Source organism: Cyprinodon variegatus, unplaced genomic scaffold, assembly GCF_000732505.1.
Source record: "Cyprinodon variegatus isolate N-32 unplaced genomic scaffold, C_variegatus-1.0 Scaffold75, whole genome shotgun sequence".
In the NCBI taxonomy this organism is placed as follows: Eukaryota; Metazoa; Chordata; class Actinopteri; order Cyprinodontiformes; family Cyprinodontidae; genus Cyprinodon; species Cyprinodon variegatus.
Window position 1 is genome coordinate 1,037,273 of NW_015150528.1, and position 22,447 is coordinate 1,059,719.

At 38.1% G+C, this 22,447-nt stretch overlaps 3 protein-coding genes across 4 annotated transcripts in view; all 3 read left to right on the top strand.

The window, feature by feature from the left end:
• Positions 1–8,612, top strand: part of LOC107083482 (RAC-beta serine/threonine-protein kinase) — a 14,904-nt gene extending 6,292 nt beyond the window's left edge. For both annotated transcript variants that reach the window (XM_015372744.1, XM_015372746.1), the window contains exons 6-14: positions 1,445–1,576; positions 1,681–1,746; positions 1,832–1,900; positions 2,121–2,243; positions 3,544–3,672; positions 4,869–5,083; positions 6,569–6,656; positions 6,747–6,849; positions 6,948–8,612. In XM_015372744.1, coding sequence (XP_015228230.1) covers positions 1,445–1,576; positions 1,681–1,746; positions 1,832–1,900; positions 2,121–2,243; positions 3,544–3,672; positions 4,869–5,083; positions 6,569–6,656; positions 6,747–6,849; positions 6,948–7,027 — 1,005 coding nt within the window. In that variant the 3' untranslated portion in view covers positions 7,028–8,612. The remainder of the gene's footprint in view (positions 1–1,444; positions 1,577–1,680; positions 1,747–1,831; positions 1,901–2,120; positions 2,244–3,543; positions 3,673–4,868; positions 5,084–6,568; positions 6,657–6,746; positions 6,850–6,947) is intronic.
• Positions 8,613–13,751: 5,139 nt separating this feature from the next.
• On the top strand, positions 13,752–17,101 carry LOC107083462 (G2/mitotic-specific cyclin-B2-like). Its single transcript, XM_015372708.1, has 9 exons — positions 13,752–13,877; positions 14,559–14,681; positions 14,830–14,912; positions 15,140–15,326; positions 15,423–15,521; positions 15,967–16,122; positions 16,276–16,434; positions 16,511–16,689; positions 16,784–17,101. Exons 1-9 carry the CDS (start codon positions 13,752–13,754, stop codon positions 16,950–16,952), a joined length of 1,281 nt encoding a protein of 426 aa, XP_015228194.1. The 3' UTR covers positions 16,953–17,101.
• Positions 17,102–18,477: 1,376 nt separating this feature from the next.
• Positions 18,478–22,447, top strand: part of LOC107083452 (CLOCK-interacting pacemaker-like) — an 8,860-nt gene continuing 4,890 nt past the window's right edge. The window contains exons 1-2 of the mRNA XM_015372695.1: positions 18,478–18,678; positions 21,815–21,997. Of these exons, the coding sequence (XP_015228181.1) occupies positions 21,823–21,997 (175 nt within the window). The 5' untranslated portion in view covers positions 18,478–18,678; positions 21,815–21,822. The remainder of the gene's footprint in view (positions 18,679–21,814; positions 21,998–22,447) is intronic.

Below are 22,447 nucleotides of genomic sequence, written 5' to 3' on the forward strand. Positions count from 1 at the left end.
GTGTATGATGTCGTCCGCGCGCCGGACTGGAGTTGTGACAGGCAGCCCGTGCCACAGACAGCTACGCTCTACCCCTTCTATTTGTTCGGCTAGCTAATCTGAATCGTTCAATTCTGTTTCGAGAGCAAGATCATCTGTGGTAGTAGCACTAGACATCTTCCAGACATGTGAGTAAAACTAGCAGCAGTTCAGCGGACAGGATGAACTAATGGTAGCCGGCGCCCGCGGAATACATTATGAACAATTCAGTTTGTGTCTTCAAGTCGTTGCCCATAGAAAGACGTTACTTGGATATAACCTAACGGAATATCTTCAGAACAGCTCCAAATGACACAGAACTAACATGGGTGAGCACAACATGATGTAATAATGTAAAATCAAGGGGCCAATGTAAAAAAAAAAAAAAAACGGCGTTCCCCTTTAAGTTCTTGTATCAGCATTAATGGTTTATGTTGTAACCAATTAAACCCATTAAATTAAGTGTTTTTAATGAATTTCTTGTTGAAGCGATCTCTTTTAACCATCACAGGGTGAGTAACTGTTTTAGGTCTTGAAGGGAGTGTTGGCCTAGTGGTCTCTCTCACCAGTGGCATCCTCCTGCTCATCCTGGAATATTAAATGGCTTCTCAGCCAATACTGATATATAGTCCCTCTAGCAGGTTCTGGGTCCTCTGTTGTGCAGGAGAGACTTACTGACAACCCAGAAGGGATTATAGATTAAGAAATGTAACAACTATGCTTTGCTGCTTGTAGTACATCAGACACTTCTATAGAAGGGGTGAGTGTCGGCCTAGTGGTTAGAGTAGTGCACTTGTACTCTGAGAAGGTTGCAAGTACTCAGTTCGATCTCCACAGCCTGCACTCTGGGTCCCTGAGCAAGATCCTTAACCCTGCACTGCTCCCCGGGCACTGCACAAAGGCAGCCCACTGTTCCCCAAAGGGGATGGGTTAAATGCAGAGTTAATTTCTCCATTGTGAGATCAATACTGTTCAATTTCTATCCTTTTCTTTCTGTTATGTTAATGTTGTTTTTGTTTTTTTGCCTTAAAAATACGTTTCTTCATTTAAAAAAATAACGTTCTTGTTCTGTCCTCCAATAACACTCTTAACCTGAAATGTTAAATTTCAAAGTATTTCACTGGGTGTTAACAGAGAGAAAAACATTAGGATGATACAGAGCAGAGACTGAGTGCCAGAGCTATGACCTCACAGATGCAATACTGGAAAGATTAGTAAGAAATTCCCATAAAGATGTTCCTAAAGCCTGTGAACGAGCTTCCCAAAAGAGGTGAAGCTGCTATAGCTGCAAAGGGTGGACCAACGTCATAGTGAACCTAATTGATAGGGAATGCAATGTTAAGTGTACATATGAGTCATAGCAGATTGGCAAATCATTTTTGGCAATGAATTTCCATAATTTTACCTCTTACTGTTTTTTTTCCAGACCATGACTGACTTTGACTACCTGAAGCTGCTGGGCAAAGGAACGTTTGGAAAAGTGATCCTGGTTAGAGAGAAAGCCACGGGGATGTACTACGCCATGAAAATCCTCCGCAAAGAAGTCATCATTGCTAAAGTAAATCCTTTCACATTAAGCCCTTCAGTTCAAACTGTGTCATAGCAAGCAATGTGTTTGTCTTTGACTACGTGGACTAAAAGTGATTGTGTGTGTGTGTGTAGGATGAGGTGGCACACACAGTTACAGAGAGCAGAGTTCTCCAAAACACACGGCATCCCTTTCTAACGGTGGGTTTCCTATATTTGTGTTGTTTTAATGTGATGCTCTGTTTTGTCCTCATAAACGAGTCAAATATTTCCCTCTGTTCTTCAGACACTAAAATATGCATTTCAAACACACGACCGGCTATGCTTTGTGATGGAGTATGCAAATGGAGGAGAAGTAAGGCTTTCTTTTCTGCTCTCCACTTTTGTAATTATTGCTTTATTTTACTGCTTAGCGGTTGAAACTGAAAGTATCATCAACTTATAGTTTACTGCTTATGCTGTAAAGATTAAGGCAAATATTATTTGTGTTTGTAAGTTGGAGAAAAAGCTGTTAAATGTGAATTTGAAACTTGGCCTGTACAAATATTTTATTCCACCTGTTATTTCTCTTGTAGCTCTTCTTTCATTTATCCCGGGAAAGAGTATTCACAGAAGATAGGGCACGATTCTACGGTGCAGAAATAGTATCTGCACTGGAGTATCTACACTCACGCAATGTCGTTTACAGGGACTTAAAGGTAAATTTTCTTATTTAAAGGTCATGCATGTTTTGGTAAATAAATGTCACCTATTCTCACCATGTAACACCACAACATTCTTAGCTTAAATTCAGCTGATTCCTATTTCAATTTGAAGTTTTTACATCTTCTGGGTTGAAAAAATAATCTGCTTTTTATGAGAGATGCCGCAATATGTCAAGCAGAGATCTAAACACAACTGGGGTTGGATTTTCTCACATGCATCAAAACGGAGAGTCCCACTGGTTTACATCAAATAACTGGGATTTACTGTGATTAATAATTCCTTGACATAATCTTCCAATAGAATAACCATTAACTGAAGCATAATGACTCCAAAATGTACCGTTTGCTGAAAGAACAACCCACTCGGAGCAGTAATTAAACTCAAAGTGGATAACAAATTACCGATTTGCTTTCAAAATGTAAAAAGCCTTTTGTTTTTAAATATCCTCTATCCAAAACCCAAGTGGAGAGTTTTAGCTTCAACATGTTTGAATGCTTTTTGTATTCTCCTATAAAGCTTCTTTTTCTCTTGTTTTAGTCCTGATAAACACAGAAGCTCATAGATTTGTTTTTGTATATAAAACACACTTTCATATACAATGCTGTTTTTTGAGGGTTTTTTTTTTTGTTTGTTTAGCAAAACCTTTATAATATGTGGACCAATATATATAATTATATATATTTGATGAGGACCAATTCTTTCTATACAGGGATAATCTTGCATCTATTTTCTGATAAAACCAAAGAACCTGTTGCAGGTCTTATGTGTTGACATTCCTTAGAGCAGCGGTCCCCAACCTTTTTTGCGCCACAGACCGGTTATATGTTAGGCAATATTTTCACGGACCGGCCTTTAAAGTGTGGAGGGTAAATACGATCAAATAAAATGATACGACTGGCATAAAATCAAATACAAACAGCATAAAAATAAAACTCACCATTATGTTGAGTTTGTGGGATCCCTGAGCTTGTTTCTCCTAAACAAGCCGGTCCAATCTAGGCGTAATCGGAGACAATGACACACGAAGTGTGCTCATAATGTCCTGTCTGCTCCGTAGCTTTGTTTTGGTCACTGTAACCACAGAAAATCCTGCTTGTGCGGCCCGGTAACAAATGACCGACAGACCGGTACAGGTCCGCGGCCCGGTGGTTGGGGACTGCTGCCTTAGAGAATCAAATCGGAATTGGACCAATTTCTAAACAGTGTTTAATACAGTACGGACATTTAATGCATCTCTAGTTTTTAGTTCGGCCATAAAGTTCAAGTGATTCATTTGAATTTTTGCATTTGCAGCTGGAGAATCTGATGTTGGACAAAGACGGCCATATAAAGATAACAGACTTTGGGCTGTGTAAGGAGGGAATCACAGCCCGCGACACAATGAAGACGTTCTGTGGAACCCCCGAGTACCTGGCACCAGAGGTGAGGCCATTTTGATTCTGGATATCAGTCTAGAAAACACAACGGCTGTGTCTGAATGTCCGCCCTAACCCCTATCCCTCACTATATAGAGCAGGAACTATATAGTGGACTTTATATTGAACTCAGTTAACTGACCGTGCATACAGATCATCACTATTTTTCTCTTCCCATTGGTCACGTGACTCCGCCTCCCTGCACGGTGAAAATGCCATCTTTGTTATTAGTCGCCGCTGTCACTACCTGACACTGTCACAACGAATCACCTGATGTTTTGCAAGTAGCATTCTGGGATATATCTGCTCATCTAGTAACCATAGATGATCACTACTTTTCAAGGTGCATTGTAGGAAATTTCGAGTCCACTACTGTTTCATACACTAGACGTTCGGGCACTCATCTAAAATGGCCTAATCACTATATAGTACCCTATATAGTGATCAGGGCGAATGTTCTTGTTTAAACATTTAACCCCGAAATCCCTCTTTCACTATATAGAGCAGGGACTATATAATGGACTTTATGGTGAACTCAGTTGGTCATGTGACTCCGCCTCCCCAGCACAGTGAATGCACCATCTTTGTTAATTGCTGCTGTATTTACAATTCCTCTAACGCTTTGCAAGTTGAGCTCTCACAAAGCATTCTGGGATATATCTGGTCACCATGGATGATCACTACTTTTCTAGGTGAATTGTGGGAAATTTTTAGTCCGCTACTTTTTCATCCACTAGATGTTCGGACACTCCTCTAAAATGGCGTAACCTACATAGTGCCCTATATAGTGATTGGGGTGGATGTTTGGACACAGCCTAAGTGTCCTTTTGTTTGTGTAACTCAATCTGAAAAATATACATTTGGGGGGAATAAAGAAAAAAATTTAAAGTTAAAATAAAACGTTGAAAAAATAAATTTGCAAACCTAAAATCTTCAAAAAATAAATAAAAATACAATGAAAAATTATTTATTTTATAATTTGAAAAACATTTGGAAAAAATAAAAAATACTCCAGATTTAAAGTACTTTTATTTTGCAACATATCCTTCATATCTGCATGGTTATCTTTCACACCCAGATCTGCATTTTTTGCTCTTTAACCTTTTGCAAAATGATATTTAGAATGTCAGAACAAAAGGTCTTCATGGCTAGTTCCTTTTTTTCCTTTTGCATTTGAATGTTCCTTTTTCGGCTCTCCTTCAGGTACTGGAGGACAATGACTATGGACGTGCAGTGGACTGGTGGGGACTGGGAGTGGTGATGTATGAGATGATGTGCGGCCGGTTGCCGTTCTACAACCAGGACCATGAGCGCCTGTTTGAGCTAATCCTCATGGAGGACATCCGCTTCCCTAAGAACCTGGCACCAGAGGGCAAGGACCTGCTGGCAGGCCTGCTGAAAAAAGATCCAAAACAAAGGTAGAGCATCTGACTCTAGCTTTAACTCATAACTATTAGTAAATTAAACTAGTATTTGCTAGTAAATTAAGGAGAAAGGGTTAAGTGCAGCAGTAAAGTGCTGCCACTTGCTTTCAGGGGAGCAAAACCTGCACTGGAAAAAAGCAATCTAGAAATAAGTAAAAATGTCTTAAATTAAGTATATTTACCCTTAATTTGAGTAGGTAAATGAGATAGTTTGCCAATGGAATGAATATTTTTACTCTTAAAATAAGATTATTAGATAACAAGTACTTGAAATAAGACGATGCATTTGCGTTTTCTTATTTTAAATGTAAATTGTCTTGTTCCATTGGCAAAATGTCTCTTTTACCTCCTCAATCCCAGAACAAATACATTTATTGTAACAATAAATGACTTATCTAGATTTCGATTTTTTCCAGTGTGGTAGTTACTGGTCTAACGTCCCCTAGTGGCTAAAAGTTAGTGTTTTAAATTTGAATGTAAGAAAATCCTCAGTAACCTTTTTCTACTCAACAGGAAATCTTGATAAGTTTATGAGTTTAAGCTTGGAGATTAGTGAAACAATATGCTGGGTATAGTCAACCAATACAGAGCATGTAAAAATCCTGACATAACCTTCTACCTACCAGAACCATTTAGTGGGTTAGAAATCTAGCCTTGTAATGTGGTTTGACCCTGTTTGAAATGGCCCCAGTAAACAATGCTGGTTCCTGGAACAGGTTCCTGCAGAGGAAACCAGCTCCAGTAGCTGTCTGCACTTGTTTCAGTTTCACTGTTGTCCATTTAACCGCACCTTATTTGTTTGTACTAACCTCACTTTTTATTAATACATTTCCTCTGCATCGTCATACTGTACTAAGTCCATTGATTAACTGTGCCACTGTGTTTTTGGTGTAATAAAAAAGCTGGCCTATCTATCTATTTTTTTTTATCTAGTCTGATTCTGCAGTTTCTTTTTTAGTTCCGCTGTTTCAGAAGGTTTAAATGTTTGCGTTAAAATCAGCAGTTTCAAACTGTTTCAACTGAACAAAATTAGATGTGCTATTATTCCATCTCTGTTTTTTATCTATCTGCTGAAAGATGTGCTTCCTAAAGATGAAGCTGTAAAACTCAAGAAAAGGTCATTACCTGGGTTTGACACGTAATGGTTTGCTTAGTGTGCTCTGCAGTACAGCCATAAACAGAGTAATAATGTTATTGAAGCCCATGTTCCTCCCTGATTGTCTTTGGTTCTCGGTAATAGTCTTAAACAGGGACATAATTGATTGTTGTTTTGTTCAAGACCCTGAGTTTTTTCTGCCAATCACAGAAGTACTGCTAATATTAGCACACTGAGATGAGCTTGCAGGCTAACTAACAAAACAAACACTAAATTTGTTTTGAAACCAGTCAGCGTTGCTGGGTGCTTCGTTCTGATAACTGCGTTTGCGTGTTTATTTATAGCCAGGTGGCGATGACGGTAATTTTGTTTTCTGTTAACAGGCTTGGAGGTGGACCAGATGATGCCAAAGAAGTAATGACCCACAAGTTCTTTGCCACCATAAACTGGCAGGACATCCTTGAAAAAAAAGTGAGAGAAAGAGATAAAAATCAAATCCATGATGTGATGTTTAACAGGATGAGCTGTTCTTAAAGTGATTTGGTTTGTGTATCTTCTCAGCTTATTCCACCCTTTAAGCCCAAAGTAACATCGGAAACCGACACCCGTTACTTCGACGATGAGTTCACAGCACAATCTATTACAATAACTCCTCCAGACAAGTGTAAGCAGACTAACTTTGATTACCATCTTTCTGTGCAACTCTGAACTTTTTCAGCTGTTTTAACTCCATTTCTCCCCCTCTCTCCACTTTCCCTCCAGATGACAGCTTAGATGTTGAGGATTCAGATCAGCGTACACACTTCCCTCAGTTTTCCTACTCTGCCAGCGTACGGGAATGATCACTAAGACTCGTGAACAAGCAGGCAGGCTGGCACACAATCCTAACCCCTCATGCACCCTTGCACTGCTGAGGAATTAAAATGACACAAAACAAAAAAGGTGGCACAAGGCACATTTTTCATTCAGTCTTTGACACACGCATCCTCACCGTTACAGGTTAATCATTGAAAGAAAGTTAAAAAAAAAAAGTAGCTTAAAATAAAGTAGGAAGTGAACATACAGACCATGCGTGACGGAGCTCAGCTGGTTTGTTTTAATAGACTGGCAGCTTTGTCTCTGCATGTCCTGTTTGGGTCAGCGTCAGGCTTCCCTGCTGGACCTCTGCAACACCACATCAAAGCCTTTACACTTAAAAAAAAAACAGGTAATGCCAGCAAGTCCCACATCTTTACCAGCTTAACCCAAGGTTACCAAACACAGATACGCACAACAAATGACCCACAGGTAGAATTTCCTAATTTCATCCGAATTAGAGAAAAAAAAAATTCAAAACATTTGGGAGGAAAACCGACAATTTATTGTTTCATCAGTTGCGGTTTTAAATGTAAAGCCATATTTCAAATTTTTTATTTTATTTTTTTGATTTAAGACAAAAAAAATAACAAGTGCTCTTTCTGGAACTTGCTGTTACAAATCAAGTGTAGGGTTTCCCTACTGTTGGAGGGGCAAGGGGTGAGCCATGGAGAGTTATGGTGATTGCACTGCACAGGGTGTTCATGCCAATGCACGAGAGGATTCGAATGCATGCGTGTGCAGAGAGAGCGCAAGAGAACGAGTTTTTAATCTTCAGCCATCCATTTGTGTCGTTTTTTTCTTTTTCTTTTAATATGCATGTTTTTAAACTAAAAATTTGCTGGAACACAGGCGAGAGGGAGAGGACACTACACAACATCAAGGGGGCTGTTTTCATTGTGAAACCTTGTAGTTTACGATTGCTGTCCTGATTTGCTGGCTGGTAATTTGACTCAAGATGACAAAAATCCAATGCATGGCTTACTGTTGCTGTCGAAGCTGCATTATTTGATGCAATGCAGCATTCATTCACGTGGAGACCAGGTTGGTAAACGCAGATTCCAGTTAGTCTTTGGTTTCTGTAGAGAAATCGGATCCAGTCTAGTCTCTCCGTGTGTACATATTTATACAGACTGAATAAAACTGAATAGCAGACGATACTCCTGACCCAGTTTTCCTGGACCTGTCCAGAAGTATCTACTGTTTTACGCCTTTACTATTTCCTCAGTTCTGTAAACTTTCCTCCCTGGCTGAAATGGATCAGCAGCAACGTCTTGTTCTTTTTAAAATATCATTGCAAACTATTAGAGTATTTTTCAAATTAGCTTTTATTTGGCTCCCAGTTTGAAAATCTAAAAAATAAAAAGTGTGCTTTTAAAAGTAAAAGTAACTTATTGGACATTTACTGCTTGAATTCATTCTATGTTTAATGTTTTGAGACTGATTTGTTTCTCTAAGTGTCCAAGCACTTAAACGTTTAAAGGTTGAATGTTTGAAGCAAGTTGAGTGTGACCCGTTGGATCCAGGCTTTTAGCTAGCAATGCGTTTGGCTGTACATTGTACACCCTTTACAAAAAAAAAAGAAAAAAAAGACAAATTATAAGCCCTGTTTTTGTGATGTGCGGCCTTGGTACACCCTCATTTTCCCACCGGAAACTTTGCTCAAAATTTCACAAGCAGCAGATACTGGAGTTGGAAAAACTAAATTTTTGCTGCTCTTGGCGCCACATCAACCAATCACAAAAGATGATCTACGAGCCGATGGGGAGACGGACAGCGCTGCTGATGCAGAGCGTTGTGATCACTCCACTGAAACTGTTTATCAACACCTAAATTAACTCAAAACCTTCCAGCAAAATATGTTCGTTTTTATTACTCTGGTGCCTGCCGTTTGTACCATATACCTAAAAAATGCTAACATCTACTTCCAGCCACCACGAATAGTAGGGAGAAACCCCCAAGAAGTGAGCTGGCCTGAGGTAGCTGCTGCTGGGGATTCCCAGTGACAGCGCACCGCTGATATGTGGGAGTCTGCGTGCCTCCGACAGCGAATAATATTTGAAGGCAGGACCGTAATCTTGATGAACTGACTGTACAGACGATGTTTGAGGTGAATTTTCTCACATAAAAATATATTAAAACTACATTTTACCCACTGATCACAGCAAATATAGAAAAGCCGGCCTCTGCCATTGAACACAAGGAGCAGCAGAAACATCAGATACATCTGAACACACTTTTTGCTGGACACGTCTGAGCTGTGTACTACCATCAAAAATGAAGCAGCACGCGCTTTTTTGCTGCTTAAATCGCAGCGAGAATGTAGCATAACTCTTTCTGATTTTTTTTAATTAACCTTTGAAACATAATATTGTACCTAAAATGATCTCATGTCTTCCTTATGAAACTTCCACCTCTACTCAAGCAAATATACTTCCCATAATCTGGACAAAGACAAAAAATTAGCTGCATTCCACCTCAAAATGCAGGAAATGGCATTTCAGAGTCTAAATTTAAAAATTTTCCAGGAGAGGATTCCCCTACGGCACACAAAGCCTAAAGATGTGATACTCAAAGGTGTACGCCCTATGAAATATTCCTAGCTAAAAGCCTGGTTGGACCTGCCTTTAACCCGACTGCTGAGAGGAGGAGCTACTCAAACATCAGCTTGTTTAATTTGAACAGAAAACCTGCATCCTTTTAGTCATGGAGGCACATGATTAAGAGAAGCTGTGGGCAGCTTTTGAACAGTGCTCGAACTGACAGGAAAAATATTTTTTTTGTGATGCTGGAAGCGATCTCACTTCATTCTTCTAATGAAAAATGGACATCGAAACATTTCTTTTCTGTTTCCTGTTTGTTTTGAGATTTTTTTTTCCTATTTTCTGTCCATCTATTTCTCAAATTCTGGAAAATAGATTGTCTCGTTCTGAGTCCATTATATTAAATATGAATATATTAAAGTTTTTTTTGAACTGCTTTCTTTATGTTTTTCTTGTTTTTATTTAAGTTTTTAATGCCAAAGGGATTCCATTAGAGAATTGCTATTTTAGCTCCACTTTTATCCCAAAAAACCTTTAAGAATCTACATTTAAATGGAGAGATTTTATAAACAGACCTATATTTTAACAGCCCCTTATTTCTTGATAGTATTTGGATGAAGAACAGGTCATTTTTAACCTAAAGAATAATGGAGGGTGAAACTTCCTCCATTTACTACTGATGGTGTTAGAGTTTTAGTAATAACAAATGAGCATTCTTCAGGATATCCCTCTTGTCATCAGATTAATTTAAGTTTAATATTATTTTAGTTTATTTTGCCTGTTTGTGCATGATTTTAAGTTTGTGTGCTTGGTAGAGTGAAAGAGAATGCCTGTTCAGATGCTTGGGTGAAAGTAGGGATTTCAAATAGGAAAAAGCAGCGTTTTATTTCAACACAGCAGTGACCACTGAGTGGCCTCAGTTCCTGCAGACAATACCGTGATCAAATGGCTTTGATTTACGCTGAAACAACTCCAGCACCTCTTCTCACTGGCTCAGGCACAGTCATCATACTCTGTCGTGGAGTCCTGCTTCAGCAGGGTCCCGTATCAGAACCATTGCACTGATGGACTCCACTGTGGATCTGCCTTCATTGCTATCATGGCCACAGGGGGATGCTGCCGGACTCTTTTAAACTTGGCGGTGAAGCCATAGATCGAACCTCTCTGTCGGCCACGCTTTAAGCAATGTTTCACAGCTGAACATGCAAGTGAACACCCCTGACCTCTCCTGTAGGCATACACTGGCACAACAAGTGCCTCTTCATTATGTAAATACCAAAAAAAAAGAAAAAGGAGCTTATTGGTGAATGCATCATTAGTAGAAGGGGAGGCCTGTAGCTTAGTAGTGTTTGATTTGCAGCTTTACCACAGTTCACATGTTTCTCTGTATATTTGAATGTGATCAATGGTCAGGAATGTCATACCTGATTCTTGTTACAGAGACTTTTCTTTTTCTTCCCCTCCTTTTATTTTCGATTGATGCTCAGAGGGCAATGAAAAAAAAGCAATCTTTAAAGGGAGGACTCTGTCCTAGCTGGAATTTCCACCTCTTACAAGACTTTACAGTGTAACGGGTGATACCTGCTACAGTATGGTAGCTTATATTTGCAACTATAATGTGCCAGTAAACCTTTTTACTGATCAAAACTGTGTGTTTGTCTTTCATGCTTTGCTTTATATATTCACTTATATTCTACATAACCACATCATTTCAGTGTATCAGGTATTGTTTACATCCAAACAACTTTATTTCCTCTAGATTTTTTCTTAATAGATGGGAGAACAGTTACCTTAGAAATGTAAAAATCTCATAACAGTTTCTAAAATTCAACCCTTTTCTTGTTTGTTTTGTATGTTTTTTTAACATTGGTTAATATTAAAACGGACCATGTTTAAGCTTCTATCCGCTTCTTAAAAAAATTGTTTATTGTAGTCATGTTTTTACAAAAACAGGTTTTCCGCATCATTAAAAATCATTAAAAGAGATATTTTTTAAATTAAGACCTTGATTGGCATTAAAATTAATTAGATGTGATTATTGTGGCATTTAAAATGCTTTATTTAAAAAAAAAATGTTTATGAAAGCAATTTCGTCAGATACATCCCAATAATATATTTGTGCAGAACTGTTGTGGTTTTTCGTAAAGCTGTATGTTCAGAAAAGAAGATCGGTGGCGGCGAAAAAGCTAGAGAAACGAGGGGAAAATGCAAATTTCAACAAAAGTGGCTGGAAAACGAGGAATTCGAAACATGGCTATAGCCTGTCGACAGTAAAGATGAAGGATTTTGCCATCATGGGTACTTGTTGATGGCATTAAAATGAATTCTAAGAGCATTAAAAGAGCATTAAATTACAGTTACTCATTCCTGTATTAACCCTGAAAAACAAAGGATAAAGAAAATGACTAAATTATTGGTAGCTTATGGTAGACAAACCAATAGGTGGTGCAATTTCATATCCAGACAAAATTCAAGGACAGTCTGCCAGACGGAAGTGGGTAGAAAACCCACTAATTGCACTCAAGAGTAAAAAGTATCTGATAAAAAGGCTACTCCAGTAGCCCACTGAGTAACTGATCATAACATCTTATATTTAAGATGAAAGATGGACCAAAATGTAAAGCTGTGTGCTAGTTTAGATATTTAACTGATAATATAATAAATACAAAAGCGTGTAATTGAAAATTATTCCAGGCAAAAGAGACACTTTTCCAAATAAATTTTCTTTTTAACATAAAACATGAAACCAGCACTTTACTTTGTATATCAGCTTGGCCTCCGTCTGTCTATGTAGGTTAAGGTACTTGTGTACAAAAAAAATGATGAGCATTAATTTACGGAGAGGGATTAGGGACCCTGAAGAAATTTCAAAAAGTTGACTGATTTTTAAATTTTATTTCAGTTTAATATGGGAAAAAAGTCAGAATTCTGACTTTAACCTCAGAATTTTGGATCTTAATGTAGATGGGCACCATGAAGAAAGAGTGTTAGAGCATGCAGCTTCACTGACAAAGAAGTGAGTTGTTTGGGAGGACACATTGGTGGAAAATGATGCAATTAGCCAACTTTTTACGTGCCCGAGGGGGTCCCCGGTGATGCAATATAATTAATGGAAGAGAGGAAGGTCTTTAAAACAAGAGAGCTAATCTCTAAAACAGACATAGCTACAGCTTGACGCTAACATGTTTGTTAGCTGCCAAAAAACAGTCAGAATTCTGAGGTTAAAGTTAGAATTATAAGAAAAAAAGTCAGAATTCTGACTTTTTTGTCATACTGAAATAAAATTTAAACATCAGTTACTTTAAACAAAATAATTGAATGGCCCTAATCCTCTTCCGTATTAATTCCGGGTCATCCTGTGGATTTTTTTTTTTTTTTTTTTAATAAGATTTGTTTTTCAGTCAAGGCACTCATAATGGATGGCAAAGCCAAACATTTTACTTAAGTAAGAGTAGTGATATTTTATTAAGATCTAAAAGTAAAAAGTATGCTACAATAAAACTACCTCAAAGTAAGATTTTGATCCAAAAATTACTCCAAATATTACTGGTTAATACCTCTGCTGCTGGATGACCTGTTCTCAGACCACTTACATCAACTCGTCTTCATATCCAGTAAATAAATTATTTGTGATCAATAACATTTATATTTATTTATTTATTGGTATTAAAATGTGTAAACACTATAGTGTCAATCAGAATGGATGGCAAGTAGCAAATATGCAGAATGATGCTTTCAAATAATCGTATGAATCCTATACTTGGACCAGAACATCTGGGTTTTATAAAGAATTTTACTCTAAATGCTCTGAAATTAAAATGTACATATCTGAGTGATTTTTCTTCAGCTTCTTTCGTGTTTTTTCCGCCAAGTGATTCTAAAAATAATCCGCACTTTTCTCAAAACTGATCTATACTGAAGATGCAAAGAACAAATGTTATATTTAGGACGAATTAAAGTTAATTAAAATATATTAATGCTTACTGTAAAAGAGAAGCGCTGCACTTCAAACAAATAGTGATAAATCATTTATTTCGTCGCGCGCATTGATCAAGATGAGCGTCCGCCGGAAGTTTAAAACTGCCCACCTTTGCGTCAGATGCAATCAGTGTTTCCCAGCTGTGTTTATTAGCGTGGTCCATGGCAGCATGGCTCCTATGTCCCCCCTATGCCTCCGCTGAAGCCCGCGGTAAGTAGCTGCAGAGGCCCCTGCACCAGATCTCTGCCCCCGGCTATCACCATGGCCAGGAGCGGGTTCTGCGACTCCAAGCCACTGCTGGACTTGCACAAAAAGGTGAGCTGAGTGTGATCAGTGATCACCATTAGTCAATCAATCATAACATGGTAAAGGTAACATGGTTTTACCTTATGACCTAAAAACTTTGTGATCTTTACCTGTAAGAAAAGGAAATAAAAACTCATATTTTTAAGCCTTGCAGTCCTCTCACTCAGGCCCATTTGAGCTTAATTTATATGGTTTCATTTGTCTTTGTTTTGATGAATTAATTTAAACTTTTTTGTGTGTGAGAGAGAAGTTTTATTTGGTTGATTCAGTGGCTGATCTAGAAAATTGGGCCAAAGGAAGAACAAAAACTGTAGAAGCGGGTGGCAAAGCTGGACATATCCATAAAAATATGATAGAAATCTCATATGTAAATGGAGTCAACAAATATTAAAAGAAAACACTTGAAAAATGTCTTATTTTACAGAAAGAATACATGCATAACAACAGCAGACAAATTCAGAAATATAACTTTAAATACTTCATGGATTTTAGCAATTAGTTTTAGAAGAGTTTAGATGATTGTTGTGCTGGACAGCAAAAAGTCTCACAAAGGGACCCGACTAAAGCAGCAGTTTGGAAAATATTTCCAATTTCTGCAGACCGCTTGGTTTATGCAAAAGATGCAAGGATGCAGGCACTGAGAAATGTACATCAGCATGAATGAACAGAGACAATCTGTTGCCCCCCTAGGCAGATGAGAGGAGGGCCCCACTACGAACTTGGGCGAATGCCTGTGGGTCTATAGATCGCTGTCAGCCTGTAGAAGAAGAGTCCAGGACGGCCCCGGTCAAACTGGAGCCAGAGCACAGATGGGTAGGCCTTCTGTCCTGTGTACCACCTTCATCCTAAAGCTCTTTTGTTCCCAAACTCATAGTCTTTGCTTTTAAACCATCTTTGTGATCTAACCAGCCCAACTTCTAGTCCTCCTAGCTGTGATGTCCATGCTCTTCATTCCCAACAGGAACGAAGGCTATCAGCACAAACCAGTGAAAGCATCCTAATGGGTTTCCATGAAGACAGCAGGACATGCATGGCTGGTAGAGTGTTCAAATTTTCATTTTGAATAGTTTATTTTTTATCTTAGAAATATAAACTTTTGATAAACTACATATAGTGTCTGGGTTAAATAGATGAAGGCCATGACATAAAAACCTAGTTTCAAATGTGTAATTCCCATCATCAAATTCAACTGAAAGAAAAATTAAAAATGTATTAATTTCCGTTGAGGTTAGATTTCGAATACAAAAATTATGCTGTATGTTTTTAATGAGTTTTTCTTCATATGCAGTGGAGGGCTGTGTAGAGGCTCCAGTGCTGCTATACCCTCATGGCCTGCAAGGACTTCACAGCCTCCATGCTCTGGTTCCCAGTTTACTGAGACTCGAAGTAGAGACGGCGCTTGAGAAACTGGGCCTGTCGGATCGAACGTATGCCTGGGAGGTGTTCTTGGATATGATGGTGAGCAAGTCATTCCCTGGGGAAGGAGGATGGACATCCACGAATCAACATCTGCTTTGTTAAATTTTTTAAATATGTTTTATTTTCTGATTTTAGAAAACTCAAATGCGAAACTCCCTCCCCAGTGCTGATCTTTCCCGCCACTTCACTGATGCCACTCGAGCGATCCTGGTAGACTGGATCATTCGGGTCCATGTGAGCGTTCAAAAGCTTTCCAAATTACACCTGTAACTGGTATCCTGAAACAGAAACATAACTTTAATAACTAACTTTGCCACTGAGTTTCTGTAGGGAAAGGGAAGGATTTTGATTCTTAGCTTTAAGATGGTAATAAACCTCAAAATTCTGACTTCTATTGAATTTTCTTAATTATCCCAGCTTCAAATTTCAAAGTCTGAAGTTTAGTTAAAAAAACAGATTTCCTTAAAATGTAAGAGGATTTTATATATTTTTGATTGAATAAATATGATTTTAAAAGAGTCCAGTTTTAATGTGCTCTTAAATATGGCAGTAACCTTTTCTCCAACTCATTGAAGTTGTAGATGTGAGAACCACTGATTTAAATATGCAAATTAATGCAGGGGGAATACATCATGGCTGATCTGTTAATTATAAGGGCAATATATTTACTTTCTGTCAGGAGTTGCTGCAGTTCCAGGAAGAGACCCTCTATCTGGCAGTACACCTCCTCAACCGCTCCCTTCGACAGCTGAAGGTGACCACAGCCAACCTGCAGCTCCTTGGCATAATTTGCCTCTTCCTTGCCGCAAAGAAAGAGGAGAGCCTCCTCCCAGATGTATGCTGACTCGCTCCTGTCCAGCTATAGGGCTGTAGTTGCTAACATTTTTAAATGTGCAATTAATTGGTTAAAAATTGTGACAGGTGGAACCAACATGGCATATTTCATGAACAGTTGGTAGCTTTTGTTTTAAAGCTTCCTCTTGTCCAGGTGGCTGGACTCTGCAGCCTGATGGACCACACCTACACAAAACGTCAGCTTCTGCGGATGGAACGCAAAGTTCTGTGTGCGCTCAACTTTGAGGTCTCCCACTGTCCCCCGCTGCACTTCCTCCTCCTGTTTGCCTCTGTGGCTCGCTGTAGTGCTACGGTAAATCCTCATCCTGCATCGTCTTCCATTCGCTGTTGTACGCTGGTGAAGCTGGACGTGTCACCTGTGCCTCCAGGTGGTGTGGATGGCTCGTTATCTGCTGGAGCTCTCTCTGCTGGAAGGCCAGTGTGTGGTGTTTCTGCCCGTACAGCTGGCTGGAGCAGCCCTCTGCCTGGCCCGCCAAGTTCTACAGGAGTGTTCAACACCAGAGGGAGAGGCTGCGTGGTGCCTGGCTTCCAGCATCCACGTTGGCAGGTGGGTCATTGCTCCATCTTTCTTTGCCACCATGAATGTCTGATCTTAACTTTTTGCAGAGGATCTTTTCACTGACTTTTGCTTTATTTTCCAGTGAGCCTACTCTGCTGAGGATCATGCATATTCTTGCTGGTGCTGCAGCTAAAGCCAGCACACAAGAGACTTGTGCTACATTCATCAAATTTTCATCCGCAGAGACATTACAAGTCAGTAGACACCCAGGTCTAATTAATGCTGCAGGTCTGCTGGGTGCCTGCAGTTGACACGTCTGAGTTGCTTCTCTGCTAAGCTCACACTAGGCTGCCATCACTTGTGAGGAGCTGCAGAGGAGGAGGAGGAAGTCACAAGTGTGAGAAATTCATACTAAATGTTGAAATATTAACATGTTGCTTAAATGGGATTTAGATTTAGCCGCGCATGTGGCAAACTTGTTTTATTGTCTTATCTTGCAGCCAATTTAAAATACTTGAATTATATTGAAATGTATTTGTCTTATTAATTGTGGAGAGTGTGTGGGCTGTCTGTCAAGTTCTTTGAAATATTTTTAATGTAAAATAAAGTCTGCTGCAATGTCTTGATTCCTTTTTAATTTTTTTGAGTCTTTGTTTTTTTTGTTTTGTTTTTTTTTTGCTATAGATTAGCCCCAGTTTATTTAGCATTGATATGTGTATGTTTTAATTTTTTACTTTTGACAATTGTCATGGATTTGGTTTTCACAGGCCTTGGGTTTTCATGTCTGAGAAATAAAACTTGTCTCTTGTTAGATTGACGGGGGGGGAATTGCCCACAGATAAAACCCTGCTCATACATGAATAGATTGTCTTCTGTTAAAGTTTTAACTTGTATTCCTGGTCTGCCTTACATAAGCCATTAAATCACAGGAAATGCAATAAAGGCTCTACCTGCCCTACTGGTTTCTCCTGCAGCCTGACAGCTGTTACAAACATTTGCTTTTTCTTCACCAGGCACATCCCAATAGCCTTTTCAAAACGTGCCTTATGCACCTTAAATGTTTCATCAACCAATCATAAATAAAACAGTTCTTACAAATTTGAATGTTTAATGTAAAGGTATGAACAAAAGAAGGTATGGCTGGAGCTTAACCATATTTTAGAATAGTGTGCTTTAATTTAATGACATTGCATTATTCCAGTTGATGGACATCTGGATTAAATTAATGAAACAAAACGCAGATTGTTAACTGCGTTAAGTGCTCTTTTTAGTGCCACACTGTAAGTGAACTGTTGTCTGTTTGGCTCTTATACTCGTCTCATTGACCAATGAACATTGCGCCCCTTGAAAATTGGCTTGTGTGTCTGCAAGGTGGTAATAACGCTGGAAGTTGGTTGAAGATACATTAGATTTAAATATGCAGCCCAGTATCCTATCTTTTCTTTTTTTTTTTATATAAAACTATTCGTATGAGCCAATGCAGGATCCAGCGACATAACAGAGGTGTAGACAGAAAATTTTAATAGGGGTGACCAGTCAAAAACAACGGGGCAATGATTGGCTAAGGGTGGCCGTGGCCACCTCTGGCCCCCCATCCAGCTCCGCCCCTGCATAACAGGGACATATAGCTAATTTCAAAATAAACAACTGATACGATAAGGAAAAAAGCAACTCCGTGATAAAATGCAAGAATTATAGACAATAACAAACACTATATTTTAATGCAGCAAGTTGTACGAAGAAAAGCTGGCTTTTGTCTTCAAACATTTGACTAACCCAGGAGCTTTATTTTGGAAAATAACCGGATGTAGTTTTGTTAACCTCGCTATATTGATGGCAGTTATTGCGGAATCTCAGCCCGTTTTCGGTCTAGTTTGTTTTTACTTTGCATCATAGCCTGTGACAAAGAAACATGAATTTATTTTATACTGTAGGTCCGATTGTAACAGCTGTAACATGGCGCTGCTGATTGACCCGTCTCTGTTAAACACACCTGAAGGTTGGAAAGAACCATAAGATATCGACCAACACCTAAAGGTAAGTTCAGCACTGCTTTCCTTAAAACAGCTGATTTACCAGCTTTCACTGTTTCTGTCATTAGTAAGCTGTAACTTTTCCCCTTTTTCTAGATTGCAAAGCTCATATTGGGGTTTAAAATGTACATTTTGAGCGTGGTGTATATATTGTCTTTAATATTTGCTGGAGAGTTTATCATTACATAACATAAGAGGTGCAGGAAGGGTAAAAAAAACCGAGCTTAGAGAGTATTGTGGTGCGTTCACGGCGACCAAATCCCTGTGGTTTATTTCAAAACTCTTCGCTTTCAATGAAACGAACTATTTACATGTTTGTGTTTTTAGTTACAGGTGAATGCAGCCCATGACATTTTAAACATTCACGACTTAATATGAGGTCTTTTCTAGTTTTTTTTTTTTGGAGGGGGGGGGTGTTTTTATTTACAACTGTCCTCCTGAAATAAAAAGTATGAAAGGTAGGTCCAGCAGTTAGATGATTTGTTTTGTGAAAGTAAAATAATTGCTTTCAATCATGCAGGGCGAATAAAGGAGGAAAAAAATGCCTTAACTTTTGGAAAAATGATTTGTTTGAGTCTTTTCTTTAATATTTCTGTAGCCCTACTGCCTTTGATTAGACTTGTTACATCCCCAGGCTGCAGTCACAGTAGCTCTTCACCGGAGATGGCAAAAGTACTCACTTTCCGTACTTGAGTAAAAGTACAGATACTTGTGTTAAAAAATACTCTGGTAAAAGGAAGTACTGATTAAACTTCTTTACTCAAGTAAAAGTAACAAAGTACAGGCTTGTAAATTTACTTAAAGTATAAAAGTAGAAACCACTTTTTTCATGCTGTTGCCTACATTTTAAATGGATGTCTGCCAATAGGACTAGATCTCCGTTGTGTTCATTTTCAATCATCTCGACGTCCATGCTACTATGCTAACGCCACCGCCACCAAGCTGCAATGATTTGCCGCAAATGAATACCGCCGAATCTGTCGATTCATCTTGTAGTGGTGCGTCAAATGCAACGTAGATTCCCATCCAATTAGATTGAATTTGGTATTGATGACGTGAAAAATAATAACGGTAACTCCATTGAAATGATTAAAAACTAAAGTAACGAGCCAATTTTTTAAAATGTAAGGAGTAGAAAGTACAGATATTTGTGTAAAAATGTAAGGAGTAGAAGTAAAAAGTCGCCATAAAAATAAGTAGTAAAGTAAAGTAAAAATATCAGAAAAATCTACTTGAGTACAGTAACGAAGTATTTGTACTTCGTTACTTCCTATCTCTGCTCTGCACTGATGACAGTAATTACAGTTACATTACTGCTTAAAATAGAGAAACTGCATCAATCAGATATAAACATCACCAACCCCCTTCCTCTCTCCCAAGTTAAGTTTTTTAAACCATGTATATCCCCCCACCTTGCCACATATTTCAACCATAGGCCTCTGTGTATCAATGAAAATTAAAAAATTTTTGCATTTGTATTCATCACTTTAGGTCGAAACTTTTGTAAAAACCTGGATAAGCTGCAGACGAGAACGAATACCAGGATCTAACTATTTTTTATTATTTTGACGCATGTTACTTCAGTTACATTTAAATTTTTACATACGAAAACACAAACGTTGCCCCTTTTTAAATATATTGAATTATGGCACTTTGGTTTCTCCATACCCCCTGAAGTCCAGTTGATGTTATTCATAGACTTTTTGGGGGACATGCTTCGATTTGAGCAAAAAATGTTTTGCTCTGTACTTTTTTCACATTCACATCAGTTTAGAGCAAATTTAAATGATACCTTATGAGCTGATACTAATTTTAACAGGATACATAACAGATCCCTGACAGAATTAGCTGTTTATTAGCCCACTCAGAGCTACTGCATATTTCTATAAAATTAAAAACATTTAGCATAATGTATAAAGCGACATATTCTCTTTTGCCTCAAACTGTACAAAGTATGTTTCTAGTTAAATCCAATTCATCCTGTCAGAAAAAAACGTAACTTTACTTTCCCTTTTGTCAGAACGACCCAGAAGCAGATGGGTATCTCCATGTTGGAGTCAAACTGTGGAATTCCCTGCTTCTAAATATAGAGAACTCCTCCTCTCTTTATCAATTTAACAAACAATTTAAATTGATAACAATTAAACCTTATACACTGCTATGAAAAATGTAATATAAAAAATAAATATAATTTTGATTTTTTTTGTTTTTGTCAAAACATGACCTGCCTGTGTGGCTTGAAGTTATATTGTAAATTAGAAAAAATGTTATATTTTACGTTTTGTTTTTTGTTTGGAGAAAGGGGCATATATTATAAGCTTTGTCTTCTTCTTGCTCCTTTTCATTCATGTAAGAAACATACAATGTTAGAATAAAAGGGAATTGACATGACAGAAATTTATTTAAAAAAAAATGAAATAGAAATAAAATAACAAATTGAAGTTAGATTTAAAAATCTTTTGGACAGCAAAAAAGTTAACCTCTATTGGAATTTGTCAGTTTGAACTCTTACAGTGGAATATTTGTTTTCAGGATGGAATTTGTCCTGTTAACGCGATACGTGTTGTACTGTTTTGATGTTAGGATTTTATGACTTCCTTTTCTGTCGTCATACTAATCTCAAGTCACCCTTTGAGATAAAAATGAGTACATTCATACATATCTTACTAGCTTGAAGAGAAAAGTTTGAGACATTCTATCAAAAAATCAACAGCAGTGAACATAGCATTAAAGCAAACAGAACTCTGATGTTGGAAATGTATTCAGATCTGCAAATGTCTAAATCAATTATTGGATCGGAAGTGAAAAATATAGATCGGTGCATCCCTAATTTAATGTGCATTGGCATTTGGACAAATTGCTGTTGAAATACCAACAACAAAGCAAACCAGATTAGGTTCAGGTTCACTGCAGAGCACCCAGTGTCATAATTCCAATGAAAGGTGATATTTTCACAACAGACATGTTTACTATTTGATATATCTTCACTGAAGTAATTATGAAGTGTTTGGTTTTGACTTCTACAAAACCAAAAAAAGTTTAAAACTTACTGATTGAAGTTTACCAGCATGCAGCAGACAGTTTGTCTGTTTTTATTTCATGCACAGCTGACAGTCTAAATACCACATATTTTCTTTTAGGGGCCGTCATGCCGAAAGAGCAGCCTCGCTTAAAGGATGGTGATCCCCGTGCACCAACAAGCAAGAACGCTAAAGATAAGAGCAACAGCACCACCATGCTGGCAATTCGTGACGCCAAAGGTGCCGATGGCTCCAACAGAATGGGCTCCAGCTGCAGCTCTGAAAAAGACTCTGGGTATTCTGGTGAGTTGAAGTTACCCTGTGAAGTGTCCATATAGTATTGATAACCCATGTAAAATGATGATAATATACATATATCGGAATCATTTTCTATCAGACATCTGTCTAAAAGATTGATTCTAGACCTTCCCATTGGAGGGTTTTTATTGATATTTTTGAAAAAGCAGACCACTTATGACTGACCCTTTTTTAACTTTGTGACCTAATGAGGTGGAGGCATCATGGCGGACAGAAGTGAGGGACGGTTTGTTTTTTCTGAGTTGCTTTTGCCAGTGTTTATTTCAAGATTTAAAAAATGTCCTTATTAGAAAATGTATCAAATTAGTCTGTTTATTTGTGGTTAAAAAGCACTTAAAATCTGACTCCAAGCGCAGATCAAAAATTGAAAGTTAAGCCCATACTGTATGTCTGATATAGGTTCTACAGGCAATAATTTAACAACCTAAAGATGAA

Coding starts and splice junctions, on each gene's coding strand:
- LOC107083462 (XM_015372708.1), top strand. CDS start 13,752: ATGCCTCCGCTGAAGCCCGCGGTAAGTAGCTGCAGAGGCCCCTGCACC. Junction 13,878..14,558: donor TGCTGGACTTGCACAAAAAG/GTGAGCTGAGTG, acceptor TTGCCCCCCTAG/GCAGATGAGAGGAGGGCCCC. Junction 16,123..16,275: donor AGGAGAGCCTCCTCCCAGAT/GTATGCTGACTC, acceptor CCTCTTGTCCAG/GTGGCTGGACTCTGCAGCCT.